This window comes from Diorhabda carinulata, chromosome 6 (genome assembly GCF_026250575.1).
Source record: "Diorhabda carinulata isolate Delta chromosome 6, icDioCari1.1, whole genome shotgun sequence".
Taxonomy (NCBI): Eukaryota; Metazoa; Arthropoda; class Insecta; order Coleoptera; family Chrysomelidae; genus Diorhabda; species Diorhabda carinulata.
This window is the reverse complement of record NC_079465.1, coordinates 22,499,236-22,511,046: the sequence shown is the minus strand read 5'-3', so window position 1 is coordinate 22,511,046 and position 11,811 is coordinate 22,499,236. Positions and strand designations below refer to the sequence as shown.

At 34.0% G+C, this 11,811-nt stretch overlaps 1 protein-coding gene across 1 annotated transcript; it reads left to right on the top strand.

The window, feature by feature from the left end:
• Positions 1-5,703: 5,703 nt before the first annotated feature.
• Positions 5,704-10,441, top strand: LOC130894830 (neurogenic differentiation factor 1). The gene is made up of 4 exons (XM_057801835.1): positions 5,704-5,891; positions 7,739-7,966; positions 9,701-9,873; positions 9,932-10,441. The coding sequence occupies exons 1-4, from the start codon at positions 5,889-5,891 to the stop codon at positions 10,263-10,265; spliced, it is 738 nt and encodes a 245-aa protein (XP_057657818.1). The 5' UTR covers positions 5,704-5,888; the 3' UTR covers positions 10,266-10,441.
• The last annotated feature ends 1,370 nt before the right edge of the window (positions 10,442-11,811 follow it).

Genomic DNA, 11,811 nt, shown 5'->3' with positions numbered 1-11,811 from the left:
TTTTCGACCTTTTTCTTTTAGAAATTGATTGAGATTCTGTTAAATTCCTGTAGGAATGTTTTTTTTTTGATACGAGAAAATCGAAAAAGATACTGGTTGTTCAAAAAAAAAAAATTTTTACGAGCGGAAAATTGTATTTTCCAGAAAACTATATATTTTATACGGAAACTAACATCATTTTTGGATTTTTTTGAACAAAAATCCATGATTTGTCTATTAAAAAAAATGTTAAACTCACCAATTAAAATCCGCAAATTCCACGAGATCGGCAATTTAGCTACAGGTACGTTTAGATCGAAACTTACAACTTTCATAAAAGTTTCAATAAACGAATTACCATAAAATTTCCTATCGGAATTTTTAGTTAATTTCCCTAATAGATAAAGCAACAACGAAACTCCTAGAAGGATCAGATACAAACAAACCCAAACTTCGGGATTGTAAATTAAAAAATTATATTTCCACACCGGTATTTTCGACGGTTTAGGTATCAGCATGTAAAATTTATCATATTTAATCGGTACGAACAAATATTTTTGTTGTAGGAAAAAATTTACAGTCAAAGTCGTATCGATTAACCCGCTATCGAAATCTTCGATTGCCGTATCGAATCGATACTCGGTGATTTCGTCCAAATAAGCTTGATTGTGATGATACGTAATCTCGAACGAATTGGTTGAAAACACTGATAATAATTCGCTTAATATTCCAATCGGTTCGTTTGTTTTATTCGATTTTAAAGCGAACGGGGTTTCGTACGCGAAACCGATTCTAAAAGGACATCTCTTGAAATCGTTTTTTATATCCGGTGCAATCGATTTTAATCGATATATAAATCCGTCATCGATGAATTCGTTTATTTTTTTATATTTTATTTTATTACCGCATCTACTTTTTTTATAATTTATAGTAAATATTTCGATTTTTGTATCGAGTGGTAAAACAAATATGTTTTTATAAAAATGGAAACTCCACAGTAGCTTTGAAATCCATATTAAATCGTCACGTGAGTTTGATATAATTATATAATTAGATAAAACTGGTTTCCATAGTAAATGATCAGCTGCTATTACAGAAAATGTCGTATTTAATTCATTTAGAGATTCGTATGATATAGTAAAAACGTTCGGTGTACTTGTAATCTCATGTAGTAAATCCACGTTGTTTGTCCTAATTTTTATATGTGGAAATTTCGAAATTATTCCATTAGATTTGTTTTTCTTTTCGATTAAAACAAATAAGTTGTTGGTTATAATTTCAATATAACGATCTAAACATCTCGATAAAAGATTTCCTTCGGAAAATCTATTAAAAATTATTAAAATTATTATTTTAAAAATAAACATTTTCATAGCTTGGTGATCGACTAACTGATTATTAGTATCATCATATTTTGATTATATATAAGTAGTTTTAGGGTTTTGATACAGTATACAGGGTGAAACATAAAGTATTCGTTATATGAAGAAAGATACAAAATTATTTAACTGATGCAGAAACTTTAAATTCAATAGACGCAGATCTAAAAATGTGTTTCCAAAATAAAGGCGTAACTACAGACGTTCATGTACAAAGAAATTATAAAACTTATGCAAAAATATGGTAATAAATCATGGAAATCTGGAAATTGAATAATGAAAGACTAGATGGAGTCTCCACACAACTTGGGAATCGTTTTCATGGCAAACAGGACCCAATAAGTAACGAAACTTTTTAAAATTTATTGAAAAGTAGGTGTCTGGAATTCTATTAGCGGAGGTGTTCTCCAGGGATGCATTTTGTAGCCTGTACATCAACGATCTACTCAACAAAGTTGTGGAATCAGTTACCAAGACATTCTTTGGAAACAATCTGATTGAGGTTGAATTAGCAAAGACCCTGGCTGTTATTTTTACAAAAAAAATCTGACAATGGGAAAATAGGAAAAAGGTCGCTGATCTGGCACCGTTGTACTGATACTACCATTCCCACTTAGAGGATCATTTGGAAGATCTACTCGACTGGTCGAGTTCGTCTACAGACGCCCAAAACGTCAATTAATCGACTCTTTTGTTTGGAGAAATGGAATCCTGTGGAATCAGCTACCAAGAAACATGTTTCCTGAACATTACAATCTACAGATGTTTCAAGATCAATATCCATAGCTATTCGATTGTGATAGATGTGCAGCGTCGACTATGATGCGATATCCACAAGAGAATCCATGCAGTGCCATCGGAAAGAAAAGGTTAAGAACACCACCAACTGCCTTTATAATATTGACAGTTTCTTTTTCTTGCTTATTATTGTAGCTAAGTGTTCCTGGGTCTTCTTTCATTAGTTTTTTCTAACCCGCTGCTATTTTTTTACTTTGTATCTTTTTGTACATTACCCAGGTTCTAAATTAATTTCACCTGGTCTGTCATCGCCATCAAGACTGCTATCAAGAAGTTTTGTTTATGATCGATTGAAAGAAAGCAGTTCTCGTCCTTAAAATGAACTAAAGGACCACCCTGTATTATACTATCCATCCAAGTTGATTCAGGTTTATTAAGCATGAATAAAATATAGTTAATGATCTGATTTGTATCACATATTGAAAATTAACTTTTCGTGTTCATTCGGTATGTTGTAGATGATTTGTTTTACAACAAACACACACAAATCTACCGAAAACTTGTTTAATTTTAGGTTAGAATTATGGAAGACGCCTCTATATCTGTCAGACAAGTATTGGGACTAATTTTTTTCAAGCCTCAATTGAAAAATTATAAAAACACAACATCACCTATACGAGGATGGTTCGGGAAGTACCTAGCCTGACGTAGAAATAACGATGGAAGAAACATGGTCCCTCACTTCACATCCGAAACAAAAGTACAACTAAAATAATGGACCAAAGACTGTTTATGGTTGATTACATCAATTATAATTAAAAAAAAAAATGAAAATAAATATAAAATATAAACAATTTATAGTGATGATAAACTTAATGAGGTTTGAAAGTCTCTTCGTAAATTTACAGTTGTCTTAACTTGAATTAAATCATCACAATCGAAGAAAACAATATGTTGAAGAGATTTTTTTAATGTTTCTCGTCCTTAAAATGACAAAAAAGGTCCATCCTGTATTGTACTAATGTCGAAATGAATGTTAATGTATTACCTAATCCATCCAAGTTGATTCAGGTTTATTATGCATGAATAAAATATAGTTAATGATCTGATTTGTATCACATATTGAAAATTAACTTTTCGTGTTCATTCGGTATGTTGTAGATGATTTGTTTTACAACAAACACACACAATTATATGGATAACTTGTTTAATTTTAGGTTAGAATTATGGAAGACGCCTTTAAACCTGTCAGACACGTATTGGGACTAATAAAAAAATTGAAAATAAATATTAAATACAAACAATTTATAGTGATGATAAACTTAATGAGGTTAGAATTTATAGTAATAAATAAGTATTCGATAATGGTGCTTCGCTGTGGTAAAAGCTATTATGGATCATTCTATAGGGTACTAAAATCAACACTCTGTATATTATTTCGTTGTATTAGCATTTATTGTCGTAAAATATTTTATTTTCCGAGTGACGAATACAAAAATTCTCGAAAGTGACACATCCTTTCGAAATATTCCCTGTAGTATTTTTATCTGTCGTACAAAATATTATCCATAGATAAAATCGGTTGTTGTTGCTCACTTCCCCAAACTAATACGAAAACAAAAACTATTTTGACAATCTGGCGGGCACGCGGTGGGTGGACATCCGTCATTTTACGAGATATCCACCCGTCAATCAAAAAATAAACGACTGACATGAACGTGTACAAATTGTTGTATTAGATTTATGTTTTAAACACCCTCATATAATAAAAATTTTGATATAAATCGATTCGATATTTCTTAAAAAACTAGTAATGAATAAAAAGCTCGATCAGGTGATTTCCGGCACGTTCGAGTGTAGGGACGCGTGTCGAGTCACGTGGCTATAGAAAAACTGCCCTTTTTAGTCATAAAAATAATATTAGTATTGAAAATGCACCCTTCGTCGTTGCTCATATAAATTTGCGTCGTTTTTCTTATATTAAAAAACCTATCGAACCAATTTTATAAATTATAAAAGAAATTTGTATGTAGGAGTGCAAATTTTGGGCTAATAGACTTTTCAAAATATGGATTGTCTGGTGGAAGGATATAATTTGTTGTTGACGATGATGATGAACGTTCTGGTAGTCCAAAAAACATCAAAAGAGTCCACAAATTGGTCAAATCTATTGCGTGAGTTAGCTAAAGTCTTAAATATGACAACAGAGAAGCCTTTTTCAAAGTGGATCAAAAATAACAACGTTTTGATGGTTCAAAACACTATTTGGTCATGATAAAACAGCTTTTTTGCGTCGATTAGTGAAAATAGATGAAACATGGATCCTCTACTCCATTCCGGAATCAAAACGATCAAGATCTGAGTGGACTGCAGTCGGTGAACCAGATTTAAAGCGTCCAAAAGCCCAATAATCACCTGGGAAGGTTATAGCTTCAATATTATGTAATATTATTCATCGACTATCTCCAAAAGAGATAGAAAATCAAAAGCAAACACTAAAAAGAGTTGTTGGATCGTTTAAATACAAAAATTAAGGAAAAACGACCTCAAATGTCGAAGAAGATACCATAGTAATACCAAGACAATGTACTGATTCACAAGTCGATGACAACGACTGTTAAATTGAGCAAATCGCTTCCTCATCCACCGTATAGTCCAGATCTGGCTCCCAACGACTCGTAAGTAAGAAATTCAGTTCAAATTAGGAAGCAATTGCTGAAACTGAAATCTATTTTGAGGCTAAAGATAAAACCTTCTGCAAGTACGGCATCGAGAAGTTAGAGAAGCGTTGGAATGCTGAATAAAATCGATTTTCGCCAAAGAAAAAACAAGAGAAGTTGAAGGTGACTCCGAGGAAACTGCAATGATCAAAATCAACTTGATCTACAGGTCTTTAACGTAAAAATTGGGCTTACAACTTTCGTGTAAGGTTCCATTTCACCGAAAAACTTTACGCGAAGCCTTCAGACCTCAAATCGCCGAAGCTACGCCGTTTACAGAGATTCGGCTCGCGCGATATAGTTTAATCTTTCGTTGTATAAATTATTTTGTTGAATTTTGTTTATTGTTTTACCTCCTCCACATTAAGAGTGGGTAAACGGGTAAAAAATTGTATATCCAGGGTTGCATTTATATAAAATACCAGTTCTGAGGGTGCTTCAGTAAACACTAATATTATAGTGAAATACCTGCAAAAGCGAGATAAGCCAGTAGACACGCCCTCACCCTATTTTCACACCCCTCAAAGGCAATAATATACGATGTGATGAAAATACGTTTCGATATAATTAATTTTGGATTTCAAACACGACGTTTCGTCGTGTACTACGAACAGCTTCTTCAGGGAAACAATCAAATGGTCCAGTTAGTTGAAAGTTAGTATATAGTCTAAAGAAATGATATTTTCAGGTAAAATTTTCGTAAATTCTGTAGAAACAAACATTTTTTTCATTTTTTTCCGAGACTGTATTTTCTATTAACCTCGAATAAGGGATCGGAAAAAAATCCAACGTACTTGAATAGTTAGGAGGAGTCACGACCTTCGAGTTCCACCCTAAATACCGTCCAGCATCCCTATTGGTCCTTCGTTCGGAGTCTGTATTTCGATGATAAGGAGAGTTTGAACGGGATGTGGAAATTGATATCTGGAATTTGTTGTTCCGGTCGAGTGTGTTTATGATCTCGTAGCAGGTCCGTTGTGGTGAAATACCGTGTGTTTAATATGTTTAGATTTTCCTCGAAAAGTTGTTAGTTTTATATGCGGCGTAGCTGGATTTAAACAAAAATATACAAATGGTAAGTTGTAAGTAAAAAATTTTATTTAAAAAATTTAAAGCTGCTATATTTGATTAAATTTGATACGAAATAAATAAAAATTCGGTTTTAATAGCTACCCTTTTTAAGAGTGATATACGAGCGTTGCTATTTAAGTTTTGATTGAATCAATTTCTATACCGATTCAGGTAGGAAAAGCCTGAAAGACTGTACCTTGAAACTGACATTTAAAAAATAGCAAAATAACATGTATATTCTTTCAATGTTAAGGATCGGAGAGAACTAAATTACTTTCTTCCCAACCTTAATACTAATCCATTCCATACATAAACCTATACCTGGTTTTGGTAAATTGCACGTGAAGTATTTCATTTACAAAATTTTAAGTTGCTATATTTGGTTAAATTTGAGACGGAATAAATAAAAATTCGGTTTTAGTAGCTACCCTTTTTAAGGGTGATATATATACGAGGGTTGCTATTTAAGTTTTGATGGAACCAATTTCCATACCGATTGAGGTAGGAAAGACCTGAAAGTCTGTACCTTCAAACTAACATTAAATACATAACAAAATAACATGTATATTCTTTCAATTTTAAGGATCGGAGAGAAGTAAACTACCTACTTCCTAACCTTAATACATTTTTCAGATTTTATTATCCATCCTATACATAAAATTATGCCTGGTTTTATGACTTGTAGCTCGGAAACTTTTTTTTTCACACATAGATCTTCCAATTTTTATCATCTTATCATAAATTACGAGCCTAACGTCCATATTTATCAGCATTCATCTGCAGCAGAAGTAACACTCTTCATCTGCATTCTCTTTGTCAACTGTTTACTCATAGGAAGAGCTATTTTCACTTTCGGGAGAGGTCTCCATTACGTAATATTTTGTGTTTGGTTTAATTTCTTTGAACGGCGAAACTTTTGAGGTTAGTATCATCGTTGGGCTGTGGTATTTTCTAAATAACTGTCCAGTGGATATATTCTGGGCGTGAAAGCTCGAGGAAAAGCAGTTCCAAAAACCTTTGCTACTGAGTAAACGTCAAACGTTTTTCCTCCATCATTAAACAACCAAGACTCTAAGTACTATCTACTTGGCTATAAAATGTTTTGAAAGGGCCATATATAGTTAAATCAAATTGAGGTGGAAAAGCATTTGAGGCTTTTTCGATTGCTTCAATGGTCAAATGTGAATCGTGATTGTCCAAGAATAATAGAACGCGGAATTTTATTCATTTGACCAGCCAGTGGGAGCTGCGGCTCCGATTGTTCCAGGAGGTGCACCAAATAGCATCCTATCTTAAAAAAAACTCAGGGGGATAGCAGCATTTCCTAGTTGTTTAATTCCTTTTGGTGCAACTATTTTTGACTGCTATTGAACAGTGTTTATCTAATTTCCAAATCCTCTCCAAATCCGGGGGAATTGGTCCAAACATCTTCAATGTTGTCAAAAAATCATTTCATATCATAATTTATCTTTAAATGTTTTTTATTCTCCGAAGAATGTGGTCAGGCTACCTTTAAACGTTCTGGAAACCTCCATAAAGCTTATTTTTTGGCTGGATCTTCACTTTAAATTTAATTCCAAGATATAACAGTCTCTCTAACAATCACTGTACCCATCAATTCGACGTTTTCACTGTTGTTTGATCTGATGTATTGTGGTGGATGATGGTTCGTCTTCTGCAGCAAATGCTGGTGTACCATTGAGAATTGACCTTTCCACGCGGCTCTAATGGAACGGCGACGATATGTCCATGTATTCGGCGATTATTTGACCAACTTTTGTTGAATTTGACTCATCTTAAATGATTTTCGGATTCATATGTATAGATTTATAAATTTGATGCTTGTTACAGCCAATGGTGACCCAGTCCAACGTTTCCAGTTCGTCAGACATGGATTGGAGTATAGACGGAGATAATACGGATGTTAGTACATCATCATCGCCAAATACGCAGAAAATAAATTACGTTCAAGATCAGGATTCGCTTTCCGACGATGACGATTTCTCCGACGAATTTTCCATTATAGATAGCGACGATGAAAAACGTACAGAACGACACCAATCTCATCAGATCATACAGGTATTTACTAACACACATTTAGTTGTTTGTTTTTTTTTATATTGTGACGTTGTTTATTCTAAAAATTGTACAAGTTTGGAATCTACAATTGGTCTCAGTACTAATGACTGTCCTAGAGTAGGAAAACTTCATCATTGAGCATGTCAGCCCCTCAAAAGACGTTACATAGATCAGAAGGACATTCCAGGAATTCCAAGCTGTCCAATGGGAATTCTAAATTACCTTTTCTTTTATAACCTCGTTATTAATGTTTCAGTAGCATGAAATCTTAATACTTTCCGATATTACTGACACACGTTTTAGGAAAAACCAACATTCTTACATCAACCGAGTAGAAATTTTTGAAATTATTACCTACAAAAGGGAAACGGCAAACTTAGGGCATATTTAATGTCCAAGAGGGATCGGAAGTACCGGGAGAGCTGAAAAACACTTAATCATTCACCACAAAATCCAGATTTATCACTATGTGATTTTTACATATTTGAATTACTCGGAGACTTGGACTTGATCTGAGTAGTATTTTGATGAGATTCCGTGTATAAAATCGCAATTTTAATCGATTTCTAAAAGAAATATGATACAATCAAGGAAAACATAATATAATGGAAAATTTGAAAGTACTAATATAACTGACGCCGCTTACGAAAATGACCCTTGAGAACACTTAAACAAAAATTGAAATAAAAGAGATTGAAAAATTAGTAGAAGCGTATGATCCAGAAGACGTAGATGGCTGAAAGACTTAGAGAGAGTGTCGGAATCAAGGGCGACAAAGAAAATAATGAAGAGAAGGTAAATAACAGGAAAAAATGGAAAAAATCCATTAAAAGTGAAATAAATCAAGTTGAAAGAAGTTTTATTTTAAAAATTAAAAAAAAAACGATTAAAATCATGAGCATTTTTTGTCTCTTTTTGGTATATTACTCCATGACGTTTGAAGAGCCTTCCAGAGATCATCCAAAGAAGTGGGATTCAATTTTCTAACTTTCCGATCCAGTTTATCCCACAATAATTCTATAGGATTAAGATCCGGAGCTTGTGAAGGCTATTTCAGTATTTCTAGCTCTATCTTTATCTTAATTTTTTAACTAGATGAGGGAAAGCTCAGAAGGGTTAATATCTTGCTGAAACTCATACCCAAGGTCAATTAGGCGCATCCCAGAAGGGTGGGGAACCTTTTCATTCAAATCAGTAGTATTTGAGAGAGCTTTGGATGGATGTGGATCATATCAGCTGCCAAATAATCTATGTTGGGTAAAAGCTCGTTCCTATTCATTTTGGACATGATGATTAGAGACTTTTTCTCTTCTTTAGAAGTTACTCGGGGCTTCCCAACGCATTTTCTGTCCTGGTTTGAACCGGTTTTTATAAAACGAGTGATGGCATCTCCGACAGTTAACTTGGTAGGGAGAAATCCCTCAGTGATGGACACTTAAGGGTTTACGGAGCGTGTTTTTGGTAATATAGACAATTTATGGACAGTTTGAATAATCTGGATATCGATTAGTCGATGGCTTGGGGTTGCTGATTTTGATTGATAAAATATTGAAGCCTCGTGGTTTTGCTAGCATCCTGATCAAAGCTCGTCGATTTCTTGGGTCTGCTGGTGATTGTTTCGTGGATGAAACAGAGGATAGTCCGTGGATTATCTTGAGGTTAAGGTTGGAAGGTGGAAATTTGTGCAAAGTTTTCAGTATTTCGTGGTTATTATATTATAAAAATAAATTTTAGGTATCGATGGAAATCCAATCGAAAGGCGTGGTGAAAAAAATTTTCACGAACAGCAGAGAGCGTTGGAGACAACAAAACGTTAGCGGGGCGTTCGCCGAGCTTCGCAAGCTCGTACCGACGCATCCCCCGGATAAAAAGTTATCCAAAAACGAGATACTCAGAATGGCGATCAGGTTAATTAAATTATAACAATAGATTATGCTAAATATATGATTGATTTAATATTTTTAGGTATATTAGACTACTTACTAATGTATTAGAATGGCAAAATAACAATTCGTTACCGGTTTGCGTGAAAACTGAAGACGCCGTTTCCAATCATTCTCGTTTCATTCCTGGTTTACATACACTTCGAACCAGAGCGAGATTACGTCGAAATATTAACAATAGTCATCAGATTACGATATGTGATCGTAATGGAAATAATTTACTGATGATAGCTCCTAATAATCATTTACCGCACAGGAGATGCATCGACTTTAAACAAGGAAGAGTTAAAATTGAAAATAAAGATAAAGAAGATGATGATTCAAAGGAAAATGTGAAGATAACGGAGGAGATGTAAACGATTTTGGAAAAGAAAGGTGTCGACGATCGGGAAAGGATTATATCATCAATTATAGCAGCTAAAGGATTGTAGAATATCCTTCCATAAATTCAATTACCAAAAACGGGGTATTTTAAGGGATAATCCACCCTATTTTTGATGTTATGAATAAAATAAATATATATCAGCAATCATTCATTAGTTTCCTTTCGCTTTTCTAATCCTAGTGGTCATATTCCATCTTTTTTCTTTGTTTTTACAAGACGAAGATGAATGATGATCCTAAGAAATAAATCTGGCGATTGCTATGATCATCAAGAACTTTCTGAATGTCGTTGGTGATTGAAAGAGGTGTAATCACTTCAAAACATCCTTTCTATTCACCAAATTTCTGATTGTGCACACGTACGAGGTTTAGCTTTAATTAATAAGCTGCTGGCTCCGCTAGGTGATGTAAGCAATCCCAACAACCTTCACTACGAGTTGTTCAAGCTGCTGGCTCCGCTAGGTGCTGTAGCCAATCCCAACAACGTTCACTTCGAGTTGTCCAACTGCTGGCTCCGCTAGGTGCTGTAGCTAATCCCAACAACGTTCAGTTCGAGTTTTGTTAAGTTAATCGCGAGATTTTTGAGTGATGGAACACATTTACGGAAATGAATCTCTGAAGGAACCAACCTTGAGCGAGTGGTTAAAAAAATTCCGGAAAGAAGTGACTTTCTCGCCTGGAACGCTTGTCGATATCGAGTTTGTAGTTTGACAGTTTGAATGATAGCTGACGAGGCGTCAATCTACAATTTTGACATAAAAAGTTGATATGTGTAGGAAAATCGTATCGAAGTTATCGATTCCAAAATAGAAAGCAAAGAATACAGCGAGGATTGATTGGAGCCAGAATAAAGAAGAGATTTTCTTAACCGAATTTGATTTGACGTGAAACTCAAAGCTAGCAGCTAGCAATCGACATCAAATGTGAAAATAACCATATTTTCTGTGATTCCAGAAAAATCGTTGCACGGCTCCAGGTTCAAAATTACTTAAAGGCTCAATACTTTATAATGCAAAAAAATGCACAATCATTTGCCAATTGGAATCAAAACTATTACGCAATTATTTGAGGGCATATTAACTGGAAAGTACCTTCTACTCTGTAAACGACTTCGATTCTAATAATAACCTTTATCTACGTACTCCAGGTTCAAAATTACTTAAAGGCTCAATACTTTATAATGCAAAAAAATGCACAATCATTTGCCAATTGGAATCAAAACTATTACGCAATTATTTGAGGGCATATTAACTGGAAAGTACCTTCTACTCTGTAAACGACTTCGATTCTAATAATAACCTTTATCTACGTACTCCACGTTCAGAATTAGTTAAGGGCTCGAAAGTTTACAATGCAAAAAAATGCACAATCACTTGCTAATTGAAATCAAAAGACAAAAGGTCAAAAAAATCGAGACTAACATGAAGTAATTAAAAATATTGAGCAAGAATTTTGTAAATGGTACTCCCTGTAGATGAATGATTACTGTGTGGGTAAAACCAATCTTCTAATAGGAAA